The 26,960-nt window shown below is 43.0% G+C and overlaps 1 protein-coding gene across 3 annotated transcripts in view; it reads right to left on the bottom strand.

The window, feature by feature from the left end:
* The window catches only part of OPHN1 (oligophrenin 1), a 67,144-nt gene that overhangs the window by 31,835 nt on the left and 8,349 nt on the right, over window positions 1–26,960 (bottom strand). For all 3 annotated transcript variants that reach the window (XM_072431473.1, XM_072431475.1, XM_072431474.1), the window contains exons 3-9: window positions 15,040–15,135; window positions 10,125–10,186; window positions 8,855–8,926; window positions 3,986–4,087; window positions 3,218–3,328; window positions 2,649–2,753; window positions 1,614–1,743 (exon numbers count right to left, since the gene is read on the bottom strand). In XM_072431473.1, the coding sequence (XP_072287574.1) occupies window positions 1,614–1,743; window positions 2,649–2,753; window positions 3,218–3,328; window positions 3,986–4,087; window positions 8,855–8,926; window positions 10,125–10,186; window positions 15,040–15,135 (678 nt within the window). The remainder of the gene's footprint in view (window positions 1–1,613; window positions 1,744–2,648; window positions 2,754–3,217; window positions 3,329–3,985; window positions 4,088–8,854; window positions 8,927–10,124; window positions 10,187–15,039; window positions 15,136–26,960) is intronic.

Raw genomic sequence — 26,960 nt, 5'->3', positions numbered from 1 at the left:
AACAAAAATCATAGTAAGCGCTAAAAAAAAGTTTTATTGAAGATTAACAGGATTCCAACACGTTTCGGGAATCACTGCCTTCTTCTTCATGGCCATCCCACTGATCGAACATAATATTGTTTACGTTATATTTTATGATATTTTCTATTGTTAGAAAGTAGAGGACACAGATCTCCAAAACACATTAGCCTCCTGTATATCCTTAATAAACTTATAAAGAGATTTTTAAAGATTCGGGTCTTGTAGGTGTTGGGTAATGGCCTTTCCAAATGGATTGACCATTGTTTGTCTGGTTGTTAATCTGAGCCGCTGACATTACACAATTTATCTGTGGTGCAGTTCATTTAGGAATAACAAGCTCCTTGCCATATAGAAAACTCCTCATGTGTTTTATATATATGTGAAACTAATGATATGCAAGCACTCCAGTATAAAGAGAAAGACAAAGTATATGTGCAACACAACCTCTGTATGTCAATGGCCTTTAAAAAACTAAAATATTCATTGAGGACTCCAGAGAAGCTAGCATGTTGCATATCTGCCTCGCCTTCATTATGAGCCTTGATGAAGAATAAATTAATGAAATGTGTTGGCCTAAATTCAGATTCATGAAAAAAAAATCTTATAGTTTGTATTGAACACAGACCTTGCCCTTTCTGATGTAGTGGATACTTGTATGTAATTGTGGTCAACTAAATTCTCTGCTTCACTGACTTGAAACAAGCATGCAGCTCAGAAAAGGCAATTCAGAAGTTGTTCTCAGCATGTTTTATACAAGTCAGTGACTGAAACCAGAGGATGTGTATGACCAGGAAGATTCCATATTTTTAGAAGTGATAAGCAATGGCAATATTGTTATATTTCTGATGGCCAATCTATGGGCATATAAATGTTTACTAATTCCTAACAAGCATTAAATAAGCGTTATTATAGGCACTCACTGACCTCTATAGCCGCAAGTGCTGTGATGCAATCAATCCATGATGCAACAGGAATTTTCACTCCGAGCAACTCGGCTCACCCTGTTCTACATTCCTAGCAACTCAGCACTTTATACTTTCCTTCCCAGAAGCGCTTCAGCAACTAATCTCATACTGCTTTCCCAGCAGCTCAGTTCACCTTTTTCTAGCAGTAAATCTGCAGCTCAGCTCCCCTTATTCCCCTCTCCCAGCAGTGACTTTGCAGCTTAGATTTTTATGCTACCCCTCTCAGCAGTGCTTCAGCAGCTTACCTCACACACCTTTACCTTACCAACAGCTCAACTTGTCCTCCTTTCTTAGCAATGACTCCGAAGCTAAGTTTCCTCCTTCCTAGCAGGTATTCAGCAGGTCGGATCCCAATGCTCTTACTTCTCAGCAGCCTTAGGGTGTTTTAATGTAAGCACAGAGCAGGAGCTCAGAGGGGGAGGCCAGCAGAGTGCTGAAACTCCTTTTAAATTACTTCACACCAATTCCACAGCCCTGCAGCTACAAACTTCATTGACGGTTTGTTCTAAAATTTATTTCCTACATGATGTGAATATTAATATTCTGTAACTCGACCCAAAGGATCATGTTAAACTGTGTATATCAGAAATAATTTGTGTCCCCCCATCAGCTGGAAATACACATTACTTCTCTCCTGGGAATATAAATATCCTTCGATGGTGCTCTGGCCCTTCAGCTTGCAGACCATAGGAGGATCAGTCATCCTCTTCTTCAAATCTTCCATTTCTTCTCGGGTACTGCTGAAGTGGTTACGTGTCTGTGGAAAAAGACAAACGTTGAGAATACAAGCGCAGCATGATGATTCAGACCTAACAGCTCCATGTACATCAGAGTTCAACAGGAAAAAATGATCATACTCTGAGTGCAACCCAAAGAAGTACGAAGACATGCAAGAGTACCAGTGCTAGAATGCCATGACTGCTGCATAATAGTGATCGACAATTCCTGAATTTCCAGCATTCCATGCTGTTTTGGCCATGATCAGAATGGGAGGAAGACTGTAGCCCAAATCAGGAGAGCACCTCGGGGTGACAACGCAGCTCCTCCATAGAAAGAGATCATTGGGCCTTCTGCCTCCTAAACTATCACTACTTACCCACCAATCTATATCCCCCCTCCTATTGTGTGATAGCCCCACCTCCTAGATTGTAAGCTCTTCTGGTCCTCTCCTCCTCCTGTGTCAATGTCTGTATCTGTCTGTCATTTGTAACCCCTACTAAATGTACAGTGCTGTGCAATATGTTGGCGCTATATAAATTCTGTTTATCATTATTATTAATAATAATATTTATTATTATTATTACACAGTATTACACGGTAGTAATGATAATAATAATAATTTATTATAGCTCTACAAGGCTGGAGAGGATACACTTTTATCAGTGAACCTGATCCACAAAACCTGCAATGAATCTAGTCCAGGATTCAAAACATTTGCTAGCAAATGACTTTGAAGAATTCCATTCCAGGTTTGCTGGATCACCCAGCTTAACTGATGAAAGTGTATCCTCTCCAGCCTTGGAGAGCTTTAACAAATCAGGTCCAGTGAGAGAACATTGTCACCGCCGCTCTCCTGTTACTGGCAGGACCACAAGGTGAAAATCTCGAAGATAAGATGTTCTGCAATCACTTTTCTGCAATGTTACACTATGGAATACATACATTTTGAAGGCTTAGCTGCAGTTGCTGCTTGTAGGGTAAAAAGTCTTGTGTCAACTCAAATGTCAGGCTGTTGGAAGTGAAGAGACAATGCAAGAAGGCCAGAACCTATCAATAAAAGAAAAGTTAACAGTTTTTAAAGTTATCATGGAACTTTAAACTGAAAATTAAACTTTGTTGCACTAAACCATAAAAGATGAGCACACAAAAAAGGAACCCAGTCATACAATTTCTACACAAAGAATGTGAAATATACCAAAACCATCTGATAGATTTGTATGCAACTGGCCAAACTTTCTGGCAGGTCCAAAGGAGGTTGAATGAGGCGAGTTGAATATTTTATAAATATCCTGGCATCAACCAGATAAGCCTGTTCACTGCCAGCATTCTGCACAAAAGGATCCATGCTCTTTGTATGAAAGAAGTGGACCTTATCTACAGTCCTAGCATTGTGGCCCAGGTTTGCTGGATCACCCAGGTTCTCCCATGACAATCTATCTTCTCCACTGTTGAAGAGCCTTAGTAAATCAGGGCCATTGTGTTTATTTAAACAATCCCCCCACCAATCTTACCGGTTCAACAATGCTAAACTTCTTGCTCTCCTGCACCTCCTGGATCTGGTAGACGTATTCCAGTGAAGATTCATAGAAGTTCTGCTTTTCCTTGTCCACTTGAACATCCGCCTGCAAAGTATATATACACAATATTAATGAAGCAGCTACACTTTAATGGACCCAATATATCTGCCATTTTGAAAATTGTCTGATTTGTCTATATATCCTTTACAGTAGCTACTGCAACCAATGAAGACAAATTTAACATAGCTATGGTATTAGGAGCATTGCTGTATCCAAAGACAGACTCATAACAGCTGTTTTTTCCCCAGGGTCACTCAACTTGGAAAGCTCAGGGCATACCGTGAGTGCAGGGTTCCACAGCCCCGCCCCTGAGGAGGGGTAACAATGGTGCCCTACAGAGCACTGGGGGTAGAGAAAGGTGCTGATGCAATACTAGGAGCAGTGCAGGATTAAACCCTGTAATATTCAGATGGCTGTCTGTCGACACTTTCACCTTCTTTACTGATTCACTGCATGAGTAATGTTCTTAATTTTACTGAAATTTTCCAATTTCATTCATCCCTGTAGAATAAACCTCTTGGCTTTTCTTTCAACCTCAAAGGTCATTGAAACAGAGCTGCACATTTAGATCTGCAAGGACTACTATTAGCGTTCCTTGAGGATGTTTTATATCATTTCGTATATGTAGATGTACGCAATCAATCATTTTATTATGTTTTTTTTTCCCCCCCCAGAGTCTGTATCGGCCCCTGGGCCTCTCACCTCTTGAAGCTGGGCCTCCTTCTTCTTGGATGACAAATTCAGATGTTTATCCAGCACTGAGTAATACTTCTCGCTGTCCCTGTCAAACTTTTTCTTACGTTCCTAAAAGATTAGCACCGAGAGGTCAGTTGATGTTTCATACAATACAAACCTCTATATATCATTAAACAATAATAATTCAGTTTTTCTGTCTCTCTAAATAATAACTCTGCAACCACCCAGCTAGAAGTCTCATAGGAAACCCTTTGTTGCGGTAGCTCTGTTATTATAGATGCAAATTCAGTGATCTCCGCAGGCCATTTTAGCTGGGTGGAGTGCCTGGCATATTTGTGCCAGCAGCCTGTCGTTGGCAGCAGTATTCTCTTGATGTGGATAAACAACCGAAATCCCCGATGCCAGCAGTAGGCTGGAGATCTGGGCAGCTGTATTTAAAAAGAATGCAATGGTCAGGAATCTGTAATGGTCAACTTTCCCCACTGTACAGATACAACTACCATGCTGTAATCTACAAGACTCCCCGAGCAGCTTTAATAAGACCCCAGGAATGGGGGCATACCAGGCCGCTGAAGATCTGAACTCCTTCAATGCATGCAAACACAAGGGAGATTTATATTGGTCAATAGTAATAGAATATTTAAAAAAAAAACAAACAAACATTGCTGGCTATTTATGTGTTGATTTGGTAACAGATCTTTGTTTTCGACTTCTTTAAAAGTAATTGGATTTAAAAAAGGGCAACTGAATGACCAAACTGTCATTGACAAACTCTTGCCCAGATATCTTTACACTACCAATCAGTGCTTGCCATACCATATCGATATCAAAGTGTCACTCAAGACCCTTCTCCACTTGAATGTAGTAACTGATCAGTATATGGCGGCACCGCAACAGCTCTGGGTCCAGGTTGGATTCTCGGCCAGGACACTATCTGCATGGAGTTTGCAGGTTCTCCCTGTGTTTGTCTGGGTTTCCTCCGGGTACTCCAGTTTCCTCCCACATCCCAAAAACATGCAGTTAGATGAATTGGCTTCCCCCAAAAATATTGTCCTTAGATTATTATAATGACATATGACTGATAGGGACATTAGATTGTAAGCTCCTTTGAGGGACAGCTACTGACATGACTATGGACTTTGTACAGTGCTATGTAATATGTTGGTGCTATCTAAATACAAAAATATAAAATATATAAAATTTATAATAACTTGAAACAATATAAAATATAAATAACTTGAAACAATCTCCATTCTGGCCCATGCTGTGCCATTATCAAAGCAGCAAAAGCGATCTAAATATTTATAAATCGGTAATTGTTCTGATCAGGTTTTGAATGGTGTAAGCTCTGGTTAATTGCCAGTGAATAGTAAGATTCATTCATAAAAAATGCAATCTACAAATTGACAATCAGCTGGTCACCATTCTTTTATATAGAGGAACACAATGGTGCTGCTATATTGGGATGCTGATGACCAGCTTTATAAATGGGCCCCAATTAAATTTTTTATGTAGCCTGAGTGCATCCAGTTTTTGGTTCAACTGGGTTTTCGGGTATTATTACACAGTATTTATATATTGCCAGCATATTACACAGCGCTGTACAAAGTCTATAGTCATGTGACTAGCTGCCCCTCAAAGGAGCGCACAATCTAATGTCCCTACCGCAGTCATTTGTCATTATCATAATCTAAGGTAAATTTGAGCAGAGGCCAATTAATCTGTTTTTGGAATGTGGGAGTAAACCCACATAAACCCAGGGAGAACCTGCAAACTCCATGCAGATAATGTCCTGGCCGAGATTCAAACCTGGGACCGAGTGCTGCAAAGGCCGGAGTGCTAACCACTGAGACACTGTGCGGCCCATGATTATATAAAAGAATGATGAGATAAGTAATTGGGTTGACATCAAAACTTTGTTAAGAATGTTATGTGAGGCTCATTATTGTTTGACGCTGGATGACCAAATTTGAGGTCATTCTTTAATCCCATTAAAATATAATTCATATCATGAAACAAATACAGTCCAAGCAATTTCTTTAGTCTGCAGCCCTGGGACCACTCGTTCTGCTCTTGGAATTGAATGGGTTATGGAGCAGGAGGTGGTGGGAGCAGATCTTGTGCAGTTTCCAGATTTTTTTTTGTTTTTGGCTCTAGTTTATTCCCAGCTCACTCGTTCTGGCAGCCGCCATGCAGAAAGGATCCAGCCCCTTACTAAAACACATGACCCCCTCCCCCTCACCTCTTTCCCCTTTCTTCTGGTCTTTAACCATATCCCAATTAGGGACACAAGATCTACCAAACTTCCATAAACAAGCACATTCAGTCCTGCATTTAGGGCCACATTCCCAGTGATCATGTTTAAGTAATCATTGCATTAGATATGAAAATTAGACTAAAGGATAATCAGGTTCACATGGCTAACTTGGTGAAAAGTAATCTTCATTATGTGGCCGGGAGGGACCTGCAGGGATACTAACAGAAATAGTTACATAGTAAGTCAGGTTGAAAAAAAGGCATAAATCCATCAAGTTCAACCACTAGGGAAATAAACAAATCCCAGATATAAAATTCTGTGAACATAGTTGATCCGGAAGAAGCCAAAAAAAAAAACCCTGGTTCAATTTGCTCCATCAGGGGAAAAAATTCCTTCCTGATTCCATGAGGCAATCGGATGTTCCCTGGATCAGCAGTCTCTGTTATCTTTACTATAAATCCTTAATCCCCAGTTATATTCTGTGCTTCTAGAAATCATCCAGCTTTTTCTTAAAGCAATCTATAGTAGTTGCTGAAACTCCTTCCTGAGGCAGCCGATTCGTGCTTTGTAAAGACATTACAGTGAAGAATCCTTTCCTTATCCGGAGCTTAAACTTATTTTCCTCCAGACACAAAGAGCGCCCCCTTGTGCTTTGTAAAGACATTACAGTGAAGAATCCTTTCCTTATCCGGAGCTTAAACTTATTTTCCTCCAGACACAAAGAGCGCCCCCTTGTGCTTTGTAATGACCTTACAGTGAATAATGGGGAAGAGAGTTCTCTATATGGACCGTTTATATTATTTATACAGGGTGATCATATCCCCCCTTATACGTCTCTTCTCAAGGGAGAATAGATTCAGTTCAGCTAATCTCTCCTCATAGCGAAGCTCCTCCATTCCTTTTATTAGTTTAGTTGCCCTTCTCTGCACTCTTTTCAATTCCACAATGTCCATTTTGCATTCACATTTTTTTTAACCCAGACCAAAACAAAAAGTTTCCCCTGAACTTGTTTAATTTAGTTTTACAATCACTTACTAAAATTACATTTCATATGTAATATTTAATCTTTTATAGATTTGCAGATTTTGTTTTAAATAATCCCTGGTGATCCTGCCATGAAGGTCTTGTGCATGTTCTGTATAGGGAAGAATGTGTCCTAATGAGATACTTATAACAGCATTACAACCTTATAACAGTGTTAGAGAAAGCTGCAGATTTATACATGCTCGCCTATATTTCAGACATTTCCCATGGTGGACTGGACCATACCAAGAGCCACTTGTGGTCTCTATTGGTATTCCACGTGACAAAAGGACAACACAGAGGCACTGTGGTGCACAGACAGCGCCTGAACAAGGATCATGGGAGGATCACCAGGAATTAATTTTAAAAAAAATGCAAAATTGAAAACTGCATTATTATGTTCAAGCTTGATGATTTAGTGATTTGCTTTAGATATATGGCGGGCATTACTTTAGACCTCCTTGTAGCATTGCAGAGATAAAATCTCCAACTTCCCCTTCAAAAACAACAGCTGCTAAGTCCGACATCTGCCTGCACAGAGGGACAATATATCTGAATGGATATGAAACCTGATATTGTTATTCATTACAATTCAACAAGCGGATCAATTATCAGCCGCTCATTAACAGATGGCGGAAGCTTAAAATGGTGCTCAGCAAACACTCACTCAGATTTCATTTTTTTACTGACAAATTCAACAAAACTTTTGTTTTGGTTGCTATAACAGAATCCACTCCTCTGGGAAGAGGGTTGTGATTGTGGGGATTCGCCCCATTTGTGAGGTCAGGAACTGATGGAAGAGAGGACCTGTCTCACTATTCCATGTCATCCCAAAGGTGTTCAGTAGGGTGAGGTCAGGGCTCTGTGCAGGACACTGGAGTTCCTTCACACCAAACTGGTGACCCCATGTCTACAAGGTTTCTTGCTATACTGGAAAAACCTGAACACAACCATAGAGAGACTCAGCTTTTTGACCAATGGGCCCAGAAATCAATCCAATGGCTTTTCATGATGGAGTATTAATAAGATCCTTCACTAGGAACAACTGGTCTCTGTTCTATGGGGATGTGTCCTCCATACATCTGGTCACATAGGTAAGTGTGATGGTTAGGTGGGAAGACTTGGCTTTCCATCTCATATCATCCCAAAGGTGTTCAGTAGGGTTGAGGTCAGGGCTTTGTGGAGGACACTCGAGTTCCTCCACACCAAACTGGTGACCCCATGTCTTTATGGAGCTGGCTTTGTACCCGAGGCACAGTCATGGGGGAACAGAAAGGGGGCTTCACCAAACTGGGACCACAAGGCTGGAAGAGGACAATTATCTACAATGTCTTTGTATGATGGGGGATTACCCAGATCCTTCACTTGGGACACCTGAACCCTGTCATTTGGATACATTTGGCCATAGGCTAGGTGTTCTAAACAGCTCTGCAAAATATTGTACCTCTTTACATGTCCCTGGTCTAGTTTACACTCCTGTTTTCTTCTCTTTGTTAATTGAACCTCAACTAAAAAAAACACACAGAATCTGGTCTGTGTCTACAGCTTCCCCTCTATAAGTGGTTCCTGAGCCCACAGACAGGATGTGGAAGTACCTTAGTGAGTCCAATTTGATCCTTGCGGAAAGCCTCCAGGGGTTTTATCAGGATGTTATCTGCATTTTGAAGCTGCGGAGGAAAGGAAACACAAAATCAGCAAAGACTCTTCTGTTAGAATGAATGTATGTTTTTAGACTGGAGAAGGATTGCTTTCTTTTGCGCTGTGATCTGTTCCTTACGGGTTTTATTGCAGCTTGATTGTCCTAAATACACTTCTTGCAATACCAGCGTCCTCCCAAGGATGAGAAGAAGCTGTAAGCAAATGGAATACTCTGTGCTGTGACCCAACTTTTCATTAACCACCCAAAAACAGCCAGGTAGTTACTGAAAAGTGTCAGGTGGTGCACCCAGCTAAAAGAGGCAGGGGAGGACACTGAATACTTACTACACCATATCAAGGAGAGATCTTTTATCTACCAACATTAAAGCTTCACTTGAAATAAGAAGCAACTTTGCAGATCATGTTCTCTAAGAAGCTGCCCCTATAGGGATTTATTTTGTTTTGTCCTGCATTGTTCTGTGCCCATGTATAGTCTAAATATGGTAGCTTTGAAGATTTTTTCCCGTTGGAGCAAATTGAACCAGGGTTTTTTTTTTTTTGCTTTCTGTACTTCTGTGGATAGATAGGCTAGACGGGCAGCACGGTGGCTCAGGGGTTAGCACTCCGGCCTTTGCAGCGCTAGGTCCCAGGTTCGATCCCCAGCCAGGACATTATCTGCATTATCTCCCGTGTCTGCGTGGGTTTCCTCCGGGTACTCCGGTTTCCTCCCACATCCCAAAAACATGCAGTTAGGTTAACTGGCTTACAATTGACCTTAGACTATAATAATCACATATGACTATGGTAGGGACATTAGATTGTGAGCTCCTTTAAGGGACAGTTAGTGACACGACTATGGACTATGTACAGCGCTGCGTAATATGATGGCGCTATATAAATACTGTATAATAATAATAATAATAGATACTAGAGGTCTTTCAGAATACAGGCATACAGAATGTGCTAAAATAGGAGCTCTGCTAAGCTAAAGTTGAAGACTGCACTTTCCATAGTGCTGACAGCGACAATTCACACATATCTGCAACTGTATGCAGCAAACATTCCTGTAATGAAATGTAGCATACACTTCAAGTGATTTGTTGACCTTACAATGCAATATGTAAATGAGAATTCCCCACAAAAAATAAATATATATCCATTTATACATCGCAAACCCCAATGTATGCACATTTCACAACCAAAGTAACCATAACAAAACAGTCTTACCATCATCATTCTTTCTACTTCCACTTCCTGCAACAGGTCAGCAAATTCTTTGAAGGACTCAGCTAAGAATACGGGAAATAACAGAGAGAGAGAGAAAAAAAAAGACCATCAGTACAACCAGTCAAGTCTTAGTTACATTATGCAATAGTTTTCTTTAAAATAAAAAAGAAGATTGTACCCTTCCTATATAAAGCATGGTCCCACCAACCATAACGGCTCGTATCATTTTCATGTAGCTAGGTCTGACCAATCACAAAAGAATTCCCATTTAGGATCGGGAGCCGATCTTGCCAACCACAAAGGTCTGTAAGTCTTCCCATATATGATAACAGCCTGGTGCCACCAACCACAAAAGATTGTACCTTTGCCATGTAAGATTATAGAGTGGTTTTCTCCAATAAATGAAGAAAGTACCCTTCCCATTTAGGACCACAGTCTCACCAACCACAAACGTTGGTACCCTTCCCATATATGATCACAGTCTGGTACCAGCTCCACCAACTGATTGCACCCTTGCCAGGTAGGAGCACCAGTTGGTCTTATAAACTGCTTGGTCTCGCCAAACACAAGAGTTTGTACCCTTTCCATGAATGAACACATCCTATTCCCATCAGCAGATTGTACCCTACCCATGTAGAAGCACCAGCTGGCCCCTCCAACCTGAACAAATTGTACCCTTACCATATAGAACCACAACCAATCCTTGTGTGGTGTGCCAACACATTAGGAGGTGTACTATCCCCCTTAAATTGAACCACCACCTGCATAGTGGCCAATAAATCTGAACTTCAGTGAAACATCGAAATGCACATGTGAGAACTGTTTTACTTATAAAAGGATGTGTATTTGCTTTTTTGTGGATGGGTCCACAGGAGGCTCAGAATAAGACAGATTAGAATTTTAAGTTGTAAATAAAATAAATGTAAGCTTTTTATAGGAAATACAACCCATTGAACCCTTTAAAACATGCTTATGTGGACTGGTTAAGTGGAACTAAAGTCCCACTATGATGGCCGCCCAGCTTTCAAATTTTGTTGCCAGAGATAACAGGCAATCCTGGCTTTCTCCATGGGTGCCAGAACATATGTCATCACGGACAATCAAGATGGTTAAAAATTAGAATGCTGATGAAGGAAGAAGATTGTGGCTCCCATGACAGAAGGGGGACGGTGAATATCAACCGGGCTTGGTTGTGATTTAAGTAATCTGAACACATAGCAAAGCCAGGTCCTGGACCACTCAGTAAGCAAAGCAACCTGGTGGGGGACCCTCCAGAGTCTGTTACCAGGGGGAAGAATTTTCACTTTGATTGACTCAAAGTGCTGACCCAGCCTGGGAGCAGCCACGCTGGGGCCTACAGGATTCTTGGATTCAGGTTCAAGTTTATATAGGAGGACAGTGGGGGTCCCTGACCAGGCACCATGGTAAAGCTATGCTGCCACCTTGCTCATGCATTTGTATTTAGATCTTGGTAAAGTAGAGACTGAGACTGTGAGAATAATGAATAACGGTTCATTTTTACCAAATCGCGTGTTATCCTACCAGAGCTTTTACTGAGCAGTCTGGATTATGTCACCAGCAGTGAAATTCCCATCAGAGAAGAGCAATAAGGGGGGAATTTATGTGAAAGATTTCCAATGTCATCACCATCTGGTGATTTCAATAGACGCCTTCAGGGGATGTGCTGCGAATTAAACGTTTGCTGTGCGTGACCTTTATGTATCGGCTAAATATGTCATTCGCCCAGTAACTTGCATTGCCAAACCACCGCCCTTTGCATGGCTTTCTGATTATGCAGTGCCTAGGAGAAAGATTCATTGGGGAAGACCCTTCACTATTCACCCAGCCAGGGCCCCTTATAGGGAGTGTGGAGCATTGCAGCTGAGCCCTGTGTGAATGTGAGTCATGGCTTGGCACAGGTACAGGGGGACGAGCTCTGAAACATCTGGTATTAACCCTAACATCGTTCTCCAAGGGCCACACGTCAAGGATCTGCAGGCCTACTCCGAGTAAAGAAAAAGCATAATGAAATACTATCAGAGCCTCCCAGTTCCTCTGAAATATCAGGGAATAGGAAACAGAGAGCTACAGTTAGCAAATATGCACAAGATATGCTTTATTATTATTATTATTATTCTTATTAATAAACAGTTTTCATATAGCACCAATATATTACGAAGTGCTGTACACATTAAATAGGGGGTTGCAAATGATAGACAGATACAGACAGTGACACCCGAGGAGGGGAGGACCCTGCCCCGAAGAGCTTACAATCTAGGAGGTGGGGGAAGTATCACACAATAGGAGGGGGATATGGAATGGTGGGAAGTAGTGAGGGTTTAGGAGACAGAAGAAGACAAGTAGGTGAGGTTGAAGCGTTGGGTCTTAGGGGCTATTTTAAAGGAGCAGAAAGTAGGAGCAAGCCGAATAGGAGGAGGAGACCATTCCAGAGAGTCGGGGCAGCTCTAGAAAAGTCTTGTATCCATGCGTGTGATGAGGTTATGTGTGAGGAAGTGATTAGGAGGTCATTGGAGAAGCAAATAGAGCGGCTAGGGGGGGATTTTTCTACCAGGTCAGAAAGGTAAGTGTGACAAGAACTGTGTAGGGATTTGTGTATCAGGTAGGTAGGTGGGACAAGGGCTGTGGAAGGATTTGTGTATCAGGTAGGTAGGTGGGGGGGGAGCTGTGGAGGGATTTGTGTATTAGGTAGGTAGGTGGGACAAGGGCTGTGGAGGATTTGTGTATCAGGTAGGTAGGTGGGGGAGGAGCTGTTGAGGAATTTAAAGGCAAAGCACAGGAGATTAAATTGATTCGAAGGTGAAATGGAAGCCAATGAAGAGAACCGCAAAGAGAGGCAGCAGAAGAGTAGTGATGGGAAGACTGTGTATCGGGTAGGTTGGTGGGAAAAAAAGCAACTGTCATGGATTTTGGTTGGGCATTTGTATTACCAGGGGTGACAACCAGCAATAGGGCATGCAGGTCCAGAGTAAAAAGCAGACAGAAGCAAAGTTGCTGGGTTGATGCCTCGATCAGGGGCAGCAGAGTTCAGGTTCCATATTGATAGACAAAGCACTGGCCAATAGCAGATAATGGGTGATGACTGGGATTAGCACAAAGAAGCCATCCAAAAAAATACACAGGAATGACTCCAGGCAGAGATCAGAGATAGACAAACCATTACCCTCTAACCTGTTGATCAGACCAAGTGATGGCCTAGATTTAAAGACCACTAATAATGTCAGGTGTGAACAGACCTAAGCTGCAGATGGTAAAGGTTCAAGGCTAAGCATTAGTTTGCACCACAATGCCATGGGTAAGCAGTCCATTGGGCTCCCTTAACACTCCCAGATTAACCATTGTTAGATCCACAGTAATGAATGGGCAGTGTGAAGAAGCTGGAGACAGAAAACATTGTAATACGGTGCAGGAAGGTGGAGCCGCTCCCAATAATCCTGGAAGATGAGCGCTGACTCGGCCGTGTGATACTCAGAGCTTCGTGTTTACATAGGTGGGGTTATAAATCCTCGCCAGTGTTTAGGATGTGGTCTCCATTACCCACATTTTGTTTCAATTACAAACTGTAATTAGGAATGAGAGAAAATCCCAGAAATGTTACATTTCTAGAAGTATAGCAGAGCATTCACGATTCAATATGGCCGCGCCTTGGGGAGGAATCTCTATCATTGTTTTATTTCCATATTCGAGGCATAGAATTTGGGGAGATTTCCATTTAATAATTACCATATGCAAAACTAGGAGATGCAGGTCAGACCGAGGAGCCACCAACTATTGGGATCTCATACATGGTGGCTGGTGATCCAGCTAGAAATCTGGGGGTATGTTTGGTATTTTTTGCCATGTTTGCTCCTATTTTGGGAAAGCTCCTTCACATCATTAGGGCCCCTTCACATTAAAACCCCAACCCCCTTTACATCAGAGTTTATAATTTCCCCTTTTACAGTCCCCCAATTCACATCAAAGTCCATTTTTATATCATAGTCCCCTCTTCACATTAGAGAACTCCTTATTATGGTTTCCGGGAACCCCCTTCATGTCAGAGTCTCCCCACCCAAGTCAGGCCCCAATTTCACGAGAGTCCCCAATATATCAGCATCCCCCTTTACATTATAGTTGCCCCTTTCCATTGGAGTCCTCCCCCTTTACATTAGAGTTCTCCCTTTGTATCAAAGTCTCCCCTTTACTCCAGTACCCCCCCACCCTTTCACATTAGGGTACTCCTTACATTGTATCAGAATTTCACATCGGAGTCCCCTTTCTATCAAAAGCCCCCTCCTTTTCATCAAATACCCCCTTTTGTATCAAAGTCTCGCTTTTAAATCAGAGCCCCCCTATTCCTTCACAGTAGGGGACTCTGCTTTGTATCATAATCCCCCCTTTTCATCTAAATCCCTACCCTTTATATCGGAACCTCCCCCTTTCACCAAACACCCCGCCATCACATTGGGGTACGCTATACTTTGTATCAAATTGCCCCCCATCATAACAAAGTCTCCCCCTTTCATATCAGAACCCCCCCTCATTGGGGTATTTTTCACATTAGAGTCCCCATTATATCAGTATCCGCTTTTTCATCAGAGTCCCCCCCCCCCACTTTGTATCAGCACCCCCCCTTTACATCAGAACCCCCTGACCTCTATTATTGTGACCCCCCCATTGGCTCACCTATGACTTTACCTTCACTCGTCCCTCATGTCGGAAATGGATACACCGAGGAGATCTTCTACCATGGCCTTCCCTTACCTGGAGCAGGAAGCAGAAGCCAATGGTGGAAGCTCTCCTCTGCCGAGTCTGACCGACCAGGTAATGGTCACAGGGATGACCCCTAAAGGCCCTCTGGGGTACAGGGCCCCGTCTCAATCAGGACCTCCAGCACCCCCATTCCTCTCTCACTCACCGATATTGAGTTCATCATCCGTTAGAGTGTCACCGATGAAGTCAAACTGAAAGCTTTGCAAAGTCTGGGCGAACTTCTGAACAGCGTTGGAGTAACCTGAAATAAAACAATGCAATATTAATACCCATGGGTTATTGTTGGACCTTCACCAGTTATAAATAAGGACCTAAAAGTCCCAAAAATGTCCCAAAGCGAACATATTTCTATTCAGCATTATTGTGGCACACACCACCTGGTATACCTGGGCCAATGGGGCGCTCAGCCATTAGATCTGACCGATTTTCTGGTTCGTAATTGGTTGATTAAAAGTCCCAAAACATTGCTTGTACAATATTCTGTCTTTATTCCCAATGGATAGAAAGAGATTGGAATTCTGATTGGATTTAATCCAAATCAGTGTTCAAGGCAGCAATTGACATAAAAATTTTAGGCGGGTGGTGGTCCCTGTATTGTGACCCAACTCTCCAGTATCCACCCAAAAACCAACCAGGTGGTAACTGAAAAGTGCCGGGTGGTGCGCCCAGCTAAAAGGGGCCGGGGAGAACACAATTGTCATAATCAATGATTACCCGCTGATGTCTGATTGAAAACCCAACGGTTACTCATATTCAGTCATCAAATATTCTATTTACTTCAGGTAGAAGATATCAAATCTTCTATTCTGCATCAATTTAGAAAACTAGATCAATATAAACCAATGTTTGGTTCTGGGTGATCAGGCCCAGATTGGGTCATCTGTACAAAGTTCAATATTCAACAAAAATGCAATAAAGCATATAACAATCCAAAAATGAAAGGTTACCAGTCATTATATGGTAGCTACCTTAGCTTTCTTTTATGTAGGCTCAGCAGCTACAGAAGAATCATTTCTGATCCTGCTAGAATTGCAGCATCTTTTTTATTTCTTGTGAGCCGAACAGAAATCACAAAGTGGACTCATCATCCCCCATGTAATGGCCAGCCAGAGTGACTACAATGGCTTTTTCCATAGATACAGTGGATGAGTGAATGTTGACACCCAAGAACCAGAAGTGTGTTATACGCTGGAAATACAACTGGCAAAGCTACAAAATAATAAATATTTGGTTTGCGCTGAAGATTTGGTAGTGCAAACAGACAGCCTGAAGCCTTTATTTATCTATGCAAATGTCAGCAACAAAATGTTCAATTGTCCCGGGCCCCAAAAAAAAACTCTGGGTCCTTTTTTTTTTTATTTATTGTGAAATATATTTGCAAGCCACCAATGTTAGCCCAGTAGGTATTACGGTCTGAATTCTTCTTATTTTGTTAGAAATGTAGAATGCTCGAAAGAGGAACAAATCCCGTGACCACCTAGAATGGGAAGTTCAGCGCATGGAATAAGCAGCCCAAGTTCAATATTTCAAGTGCCGGGGGGTGAATTTGTAGCTGACAACATACAGCCTGATATGTATGAATGTGGTCACATGACCATCACACCTATAGCTCTCATTCCACAGCCATGGCCATTAATATAGGTTTGCCCCCCCCCCCATGGAAATTGCTATGGAACTGCCCCCTCCCTGTTTGCCCATTAAATTAGAGTTGTCCCCCATAGGAACTGGTATGGAATTGCCCCCTCCATCCTTCGTCATTAATATCGAGTTGCTCCCCTCATTGGCAATTGGTATGGTATTGCCCTCTTCCTCCATCGTCATGTAGAATTGCCCCCCATGGTAATTGGTATGGAACTGCCAATAACCTGGAGCCCCCCTTTATGACATCCTCCACTTTTCTAGGAAGGGTTTCACCAAGATTTGAGGCCGTGGGAATTTGCCCCTATTGATGAGGTCAAGTACCGATTCTGCCCCCCATTGGTGAGGTCAGGTACTGATGTTGGAGAAGGCCTGGTTCACCATTCGAATTCATCCCAAAGGTGTTCAGTGGGGTTGAGGTCATGCCACTGCATGAGGGCCAAAAGGGGCCCGCCATAGGAGCCTCATATTATTTCTGCATACATCAATTTAGATTTAGGTTTTGACAGTACACATTCATTTTTACATTCCCCCTAGAATTCTGCACTTCTAATTTCAGCCAACAAAGGGTTACAAGGGCCCCTTCAAGCACTGCGGGGGTCCGGGGTGAAGGGGACACAAAGCCTGCAGACAGATTTTTGAGGAATCAGATGTGGGGGATGAATACCTCCCTTTTATGGGGGAGATCCTTCGCCTCTACCAATGCTGTGATGAAAAGCCTCATTGTGAGGGGGCCCCGGAGCTCAATGGGATCATTCATAGACATTCAATGGTTCTAAATAAGGAAACTTCTTCTCAGACAGCGCACAAGTGTGACAGAGAGCGCGGCACGAGTATGGCTGCTGTGACCCACAATGCACCTGACAAGCTGCTTTGCAGGTCAGCTGCACCTAGGAAACATGTCAGCCATTGGTGAATGCAGAAGTGAATGACAGGTCCTCTTCAATTTGTTTTTCTGGGGAGGGGGGGGGGGGCTGCTTTTTTTATAAACACATTCTCCATCTTCCCCCCCCCCCCCCCCACTTAATAAAGAGGACTGGTCACTGAAATCACAAGTCCGTCTCCTGATAACTCGCCATCTTATATTAGTCATACTAGACGGGATGCGGGTGATTTGTATGTTGCTGACGGAGGTCAAAGATTATGTCATTTACATGTTACAGACACGCCAAACCGGTTCAGTGAACGCGCCGGACCTGTTCGTGCAAGGATGAGCCCAGACCGCAGCACCATGGGACGTCACTATTACAGGTGAAGAATGCAAATAAAAAAATTTAATTCAATTCCACCTGCAGCTCAAGCTGCCCAGCAACGGTGACAACGCCTGGGGTTGGGGCAATTCAGAACGTTGCTGGGGGGGGGGGGGCAAATATATATGAGCAGCTCCTCTTTATGGGGTTCACACCCTAATTATGATGTCCTTGTCAATTTAATAAATATGAGCCTAGTTTTTAGAGTGACAACATTGCGTATTCAAAGTGTTGTCACTCTTTCAGGAAGGGGAAAATAGATCTACCTGCAGAATCAACAATGAATACAAAAGCTGCATCAGTCAAAGCCAAAATCTTGTGACCACAGGATGGAAATCCTTTTAATGCTCCTTCTAATACAGCTTCCTGTGATGGAGTGACAACAATGCTGCACTGCTACTGAATTTAGAGCAGAGTTGTCACTCTTTGTGCATGCATTGTAGTGGGTGTGGCAAACATCAACATTGGCCCTGCTAATTCACAAGCTGGTACAATGTCAATCAGTACCTGGCCACACCCAGACCCCACCCACTGCTGTCTAGATTGACAGCACTGAAATCCTTTCCACTGTGCAGAAACAAATCAATGCTTTGTTATCAATAAAACATTTTTCACACATTTTTGAAAATGCAATCATTGTCAATATGTAAATTTGACTTGGTATCAGATTCTTGCAGCCCCTACAATGCAGGGTTCAAATTAGGAAGGACAGAAGTAATACAAGGAGCCATTTAGGTGTGCTGAAAAACAGGAAGCTGATAGGAGGAGAATGTGACAAAATTAGTCATCGCTGTGTTGTTTCTCCTTGTTATGCAATCGCAGGCTGGGGGCGGGTTCAGGACAACCTGGGCTCAAAGGCAGTGGATTGATTGATGCTGGCCCTCAGACCGAGAACATCTAGTGGCCAAATTAAATACTGCAGGTGAATTCTCATCTTTTCATTTCACATTTTGTTGGAAATTGACTTCGACTATCTCTTGCATACAATCACACAAGGAGTTGTAATGGTATATAATATTAATATTACTGTGCGGTCAGAGCCAGCATCGGGGTTTACCAATGGTCAGAATAATGCGAGAACAAACCATTTAATATTCTAACACAGCCAGGCAGATAAGTGCTACCATAAGCAGCAGGACACAAACACAACACATGTCCAACTGGGAAGGATTCCCGGGCCTACACATATGGCCGGCACATGTGTGTGTGGAGAAGGCCTGACATGCCTACGAGCATACGCTGGGCTCGCACTGATCTCTATGGAGGAGTGCGGATGGCTCTCACTTTCCCCATCAGAGGCTCCTTGCGAGGCCTCACAGGAAATTGTCCATTAAGGAGACATGGGACGTTCTTATTGATCCCCAAGCATGGCAGACGGCGAGGGGGGTTTCCTTGGAAGTGTCACGGATCAGGTGGGCTCCCTGCCGAAGTTGTAAGTGAAGAATTACAGAGGCTGGTTCCCATTTAGGGTTTGTACCGTGCGATCCTCCAAGGGAACGTGCGGGGTGTCCCAAATCCTCAGATCCAGCTCTGAGTCATAGGGTGGAGGAAGTCAATGGTGGAATCTGCTGAACCCATGACCGTGTCAGATGATTGGAGGGACAGATCGTCTCCTTCTCAGATATTCCGGGAATGCTGTAGATTGCGACAGAAAACACACGTGTGTTGGAATGTGTCAACCTGTTTATTTCAATAGAGGTCAACTGTGGGCCAATATGAACACAGAGGGTCCCTTGACAGGGCTGAGATAGAAACTGGGGCACCGAGGGTCTCTTGACAGGGCTGAGATAGAAATTGGGGCGCCTAGGGTCCCCTGACGGGGCTGAGATAGAAAATGGGACACTTAGGGTCCCTTGAGGGAGCTGAGATAGAACCTGGGGCAACATGGGTCCCTGACAGGACTGAGATAGAAACTGGGGAACCGAGGGTCCAGTGACAGGACTGAGAAAAAAACGGGCAATAAAAGTCCTGAGACGTGTCTGAGATAGAAACAGAGGCACAGAGGGTCCTGTGACAGGGCTGAGATAGAAACTGGGGCACTGAGGGTCCCTTGAAGGGTCTGAGATGGAAATTGAGGCACAGAGGGTCAGGGTCCCTTGAAGGGTCTGAGATGGAAATTGAGGCACAGAGGGTCCTGTGACAGGGCTGAGATAGAAACTGGGGCACTGAGGGTCCCTTGAAGGATCTGAGATATACATAGAGCCCTCATAAGGCATAAATAGGTGTGGGATGCCACAGTTATGAGTGATATAAATGGTGTCACCTTCTTCAGCATGCTAATTCTAAACATCCAAGGTTGTATCTACCATGGGAAATAAGAGGTAGCTGTCCCTGGGCCCATCAGCCAACAAGGGCCCCAAGGGATCCCTAAGAACATTGTTAATAGCAGTGTTGGCCCTCATTCAAACTTCATGTTTGGACCAGAATGATCATAAAGTAGCTGCTGAAATTTCACCGCTCACACAGCCGGCAGAGTAGGTCATCTATTACTGTTTTTTATCTGGGTGAAGACCTTGAATGATGAAGAGTCTGGAACCGGAATCGTTGGACCTGGAAGATCTTATCTGATGTTACCATTTACAGCAGTGAGTGGTAAAGTTGTGAGCGGTTCCCCATGCATATCAACTCAAAGCCTCCGGTCTGAAGTCCCATCATTGTCATCTCCAAAGACTCGGTGAGTTGACCTCCAACGGGCAGAGCTGGCTGTGGCAGCTCCATATAGAGAACCACCATGTCCTAACCTGGCACTAAAAATAACTGATTTATTAACAGGATTTATCAAATCTTTAGAAGCAACAGAGCTGGGGAAACCCCAAAACCTGGTCAGTTGCTACACCTAGAAGCTGGTGGTCATGGTGGCCATCATCCATCTGATATCATGTGAAGAACATATTCCTCATCTCCTCAATATTCCTCGATACCTCCAATAAAACCTTCAACATATCAGCCAATGGCATATACAGTGCAATGATTTAAAAGATTATGGCTATGTTCACATGTACGTTGTGGTTACAGCAATGGGGCACCACATTTTAACCACTAGACCTCCTGTAGTGGGAAGTCATTTTTGATTGAACTTTTCTAGGCTTTGATGCATGAAAACCACCGGAGAAGTGGTTGTTGACTGGTACAGTAGTCAGCACAGGAAAGGAAGGAAGACAGGAAGTGGAAACATATCATTTGTCCTTCCAGATGCTAAAGAAAGCATTGCCTGAAAAAAGCTTAAGGCTTAAAAAATCCATCGTGATACCATTTAAAAAACAGCTTGGTGGTATGAGGAACACAATCCTATTCACATCCATGGAATATAACACGCTGACCTCAAAACAACCACATCCCCTGCAAGAAAAACTTTTCAACTGCACTTATTTATTTCAATACTTCCAAAATTATTATTTTATTGGCAAAATGCTAAAAACATCTTGTTTTATTGCCATCTGAACGAAGAACCACAGATATCAGGGAGGCATGAGGTGTGAGACTGATCATCGTTGTTACAAAATTGTATCAAATTCAACTTAATCTCATATTATTCATATCTATCCACAAGAAGGAAAAAGAAAACCACAGGGATGAAGCTTTAAAATGATCTTCACTATAACAACAAAAAGAAGAAGAACATGCCGATCTCATTAAAGAAGGTGTCAACCTGAACCATCTCATAGAAGTGTCAACGTGTTCATGTCATTTCAGAATTTGTTTCTAAACTGTAACCGGTTCTTGTTCAGGTGTTTCCTGTTATGGAGTGACAACGTTCTGTGCTTGTGATCCAGCATTGTCACCTCTGTTTACATACTCACTAATACTAAACCCATAAAGGGACCCATTGAGAGGAACTTGTCCGGGGTACCAAAAGTAAATATAGAATCCTCGTATAGTGACAATTGGGTGGAGGTGTTAAAGAAAACCAACTACATTGTTAAAATCATAAACAATTAATTAATTTTTGGAAAGAACCTGAAGACAACTCATAACGGGAATCTCCTGAGCGGACGTGGCTCAAGAGGACATGATTATCACTTACTGGAGTCAGGAAGGAAAGCCGGCTTTTCCCCTCCGAGTGTTAATATTGGGGAATTTTGATGACCTTCTCATTAAAATACAATTGCAAAAAAGGTTAAATAAAAGTGTGATTTTCTAATTTTCCAATCATTTTACACTTCAGTCCTTATGGTAGCCTTTGATCTGTTGCCGGTGAAGTACACAGGAACAACTCTCAGGATTTTCCAGTAACACTTCTCGAGGTCTAAAAGCTGTCAGGGTGGAAGTTCAGGTTCCGTCTGCCGTATCCGGAACATTAACCCTTTGTGTCAGAGATGGAGAGCCGTCTCAAGGAAAAGTAGCCGCTAAGTGTCATTGTACTGTGGTACTATCAAGGGCGATATAATCAGATATCAAAATCATAGATGAATCTAGTAGGTGAGGGGTCACCATAAAATAATAAAAGTTACGTATCTGAAATATATCAGGAACAGTATTCTTTCCAGAATTTTTTTGAAGCTGGGTGAGAGGTATTGTGACCCAAATTTTCAATAATCACCCAAAACAGCCGGGTGCTTACTGATAAGAGACGGGTGGTGCACCCAGCTAAAAGGGACCGGGTAAATCAACAAAGAAATGGCAAATGGATTGGTGAATTGAACGGCTTCATAAAAATCAGTGATTGTTACTGGAGGAAAAAGCCCTATAGATCAACTTGATGCTTTTAGAAAGTACGAGGTCGGTGCAGCAGTGGGGGTGCAATTAAAGGATGGATTATGTCTCTGGCCCTCTACTGGGTGCAGAAGCTGACAATTCCAGAGTAGAGGATGCCAGGATTGGATCGTCCTCCACATCATCTGCCACTATTTGGAGTTACACAATGGGGGCCACCAATTGAAGACCCATCGGAGAAATGCCAGGAGGTCATTGCTGGAGTGGAGTAGACAGGAGGTGTCTTGAAGATCAGCAACACAGGGATAGGACAAATTTTTTAAAAAATTATACACAGATCAGTCAATAACCTAAATCTTAATTATTTACAGTTCCCATCAAATTTTATTAAAGTTTCATGATGAAGTCTTGGTTCAGCAAGGCGTTGTGTTGACGTAGACAGTCACCAGTCCTCCTGTATGTGACATGGACCTCCTACATGACAAGTCACATCTGGTCCTGCAGTGAATTCAGCCTGTGGCTCTTTCTATAACCTTTGCTGAGCACAGCTTTTTTTTTGGCCAAGGTAAAACAAGGGCCTGTTTGTTCAGAGGGGGGCAGAGGCATATTCAGTGCATCCAACATACAACATACTCTTTGTCCAATTTTTTTATTCAGATCTAGTCCAATGGGAACTTACAATTCTGCGTTGATTTGAAAGACGCTCCCTTCCGCAATGCTGACATCACTGAGAGCGATAAAATAGATCAAGAGCTTTTAAACGGCCCCACTAAGTACCCAGCGCTCAATATAAGAAAAACAAAAAATGGTTATGGGCCTGCATGATTCAGTCACACACATCTAGGAACCGGGAATTATTTGCACTCTGCTCTTGGCCCAGGGACAATTTTAGACAAAATGAGGCCATGAAAAAATAGGCTGGGGCCACAAATACTCAGTATTCCAGCTCACTGCACCCTTGTTATTCTGTCAGCTGGGTAACTTCCCAGTTTGCCCAACCATAAAACCTGCCCAGGCATGGCCATCTGTTACAAATCTGCTGATTTATCAATATCTTTGATCCTTTCTTGTATGAAGGATTTAGATAGAAGGCAGAACAAGCACAGGTATTCCAAAAAGAGAGGAGGTTTAAAAGTAGCTTTAGTCTCTGACCAACTTTTTGGAGGGGCCCAGCCCACCATGGTCACAGTCATGTATTAAGGTCATAAAGAGTTTTCATGGGCATCTGAGCCAGAGATTACTTTGGGCTTTTGTGACATGGAATGATGTATAGTTCAGTGGGGGAAACCAGCGAGGGATAGAAGAGACACAGGAGGTCAATACCACCTGCTTGGCATTTGGTGGCACAGGCAAAAGGAAAGGTTGCGTTTCTTCCTTTGCATGGTTTTGTATTTTTTTTTATTTAAGTCCGAGTCCAAATCAGCAATGACGGCTTTATGTTGTTATGTTAATGGAAGCGATGATCTTGAAGGCCTTCAAAGATAAAAGTGTCCTCTAATAAAATATGTTAGAGAATGAAAGCGAGCTTGGCCTCTTGTAAAGTCCACAGCATCTTCAAAAGATGGCGCCATCATGTTAAAGGATTTGAAGGTGACACCAGGAACGATAAAATGGCCTTGTTTCAACATATTGTGATCTTTGATCGAGGACATTTTCTGAAAAGAGTGAACCCTAAAGGAATTCTCAGATGAGAATACTTGGGTCAGATGCCCCCCATTCTCAGGTCAGATGGTAAGGTGCCCCTCATTCTTTGGTCAGGAGTCCCCCCATTCTCTAGTCAGATGGTCAGGTGTCCCCACCCATTCTCTGGTCAGGTGTCCCCCCAATCTCTGGTCAGATGGTCAGGTGTCCCCACCCATTCTGTGGTCAGATGGTCAGAAGTCCCCCCATTCTCTGGTCAGATATTCATGTGTCCCCCCATTTTCTGGTCAGATGGTCAAGTGTCCCCCCATTCTCTGGTCAGATAGTCAGATGTCCCCATTGTCTGGTCAGGTGTCCCCCAATTCACTGATCAGATGGTCAAGTGTCCCTCCCATTAGCTGATCAGATGGTCACACGTCCCCCCATTCTCTGGTCAGATGTCGGGTGTCCCCCCATTCTCTGGTCAGATGGTCAGGTGTGCCCCAATTCACTGGTCAGATGGTCAGGTGTCCCCCAATTCACTGGTCAGATGGTCAGGTGTCCCCCAATTTGCTGCTCAGATGGTCAGGTGTCACACCCCATTCTCTGGTCAGATGGTCATATTGTGATCTTTGATGGAGAACATTTTTCAGAAAGGGTCAAGCCAAAGAGATTCTTAGGTAAGGAGGAGAACTGAAAACGGGGCCAAGGATAACCATCTTGGCTCTGCAATTACAAAACCCGGGTCATCTTATTGAGTAGATTTTACTGTATCTAATCATTCGGAGAACACACAGAAAAAGGTTAGGTTTAGCTGCTGAGCTTGGGTCTGATAAGTACAAGAAGATCCACTGCCAACTGCTGCACCTAGCCAATGGAGGGTAACTATAGGTACATGAGAGGTACCTTCATATTACAGCCACCCTCCTATTGGCTGGTGTACCAGTGGGCATTCATCATTTTCCCCTTAATCTCCAGCGCAGGTAACAAGACTGTATACATGCTGCCCCTTCATTCCATTGTAACTGGAAACCAACATTTCCACCAACAAAATACCAATACAACAAGGGATGTTCTGAAGTTTTTTTTTAGATCTATGAGTGCCACTTGGGTGAGTATAAACATCATAAACAACATAAACAACATAAACAACATAATATTACAGAACTGAATAAGACCAGCTACTAAAGGCTATCTTCACCCTGAAGACTGAAAACTCATTAGGATATACGGGCTTTGAATACATTGTGACAAATCTTTACATTTATTTTTACTTCTTGCACAGTCAAGTCCTACAGGTCATCGCTCAGGTGTGTCGCCCTGGAAGAGAACCAAGCAAATTCCTTTATGCGGTTTAAAGATTGCAAACAAAACTACTGGTGGAAAAATTTAAAGTCAGCCTGGCAACTGAGAACAGAGTAGAAATCTTCCAGGAAGAAGAAAAAAGAAAAACAATGAATGTGTATAGGGGCAATGCAGAGTGCTTGGAGGTGACTTTGGGTTGAAGTTGTGGTTAGTTTGAGTGCTTCGGAGACACTTTTCTGTTCCTTCAGGACTGTACCCCGGGTACAAAGCAGTCAGGCGTTACAACATTGGGATGATTTAGAGTGGTAAACCAAGTCTTCTCATCCACCCCTATTCTCAGGTGTGAGGATTGGGCGTCCACCAATACACAGGCAAGAGGGTCGGCGTCCCCCAGTACTCAGGTGTCCCCCAATACTCAGACCAGATGGTCAAGTGCCCCCCATTCTCAGGCCAGACGGTCAGATGTCCACAAAGCTTTGCCCACACAGCATTGACAAACACTAAAGGATTACCCTGTTTAAATTTTCTCATAGAAGCTGTAAAGCCGGAACCATGCAGTGTATTTAATGCTCTTTGTGTCTTTGTTCCTTTATGTAGAGCAAAGGGATATTGACATTGACCGGACACGTTCTATGAAAGAACACATTTACTCTATGGGTTTGTTTTGCTGCTCTTTTGCATGCTGGATGACGCGGCAATGCCAGTGTGGAGAATCACAAATTGCATTGTACATGTGTGTATACAGAATGATCTGGGCAGACGGAACATCCGTCCGCTGATTACAAGGAATGCAGTTACATAATTATGTGCACAGGTGCAGACTTAAGACCGAGCAAGGAGCAAAGTCCACATCAATAATAATATCTGATCGTTGTAAACAGATGATCAACCTCTGTCATTACTTTGAGTTGATCTTTTAAGTGATCAAAGGATGAGTGAAACTAACTTTAATTTCTCGGAAAATCTGCAAATTTTGGTAAAATGCATTGGAGGCAAAGAGAAGGAAAAAATGAAGGCGATTCTGTTGGTTGGTAGGCAATGGGGAGGCAATTTTGGGGTGGGTATGGTGTTGGATACAGGCAAAATGGGTAATAAATGGCTTTCCCAAGGGTCATATAAGCTCCTTTCACCTAAACTGTACCTGGCCCCAAAAAATCACTTTCTAAAATAAAAGGATTAATAAAAAGAGAAACACAAAAAATGTAACAATACAAGGTGTGGCTTTTCAAGCGTTGCTACCTTGGATGCGTCAATAAGTGACCCAGCCTGCTCCACCCCACCCCTGTAATTGGGAGCTTGGAATCCGGGGTAAGGTTCTCTTTATCAAATATAGGATTAGCTAAAAGAAAAGAAAATTATATTGCTGCAAAACAAAAAAGAAAATTAATGGGAAATTCTACTCCATTCCTGGTCAAGTGCCCCCCCCATACTCTGATGAGATGCTCAGATGCCCTGACCAATACTCTGGTGAGATGCACAGGTGCCCCCCCATACTCTGGGGAGATGCACAGGTGCCCCCCCATACTCTGGGGAGATGCACAGGTGCCCCCCCATACTCTAGTGAGATGCACAGGTGCCCCCCCATACTCTAGTGAGATGC

The sequence above is a fragment of the Pyxicephalus adspersus genome, chromosome Z (assembly GCF_032062135.1).
Source record: "Pyxicephalus adspersus chromosome Z, UCB_Pads_2.0, whole genome shotgun sequence".
Classification (NCBI taxonomy): domain Eukaryota; kingdom Metazoa; phylum Chordata; class Amphibia; order Anura; family Pyxicephalidae; genus Pyxicephalus; species Pyxicephalus adspersus.
This window is presented reverse-complemented; position numbering and strand designations above follow the sequence as displayed.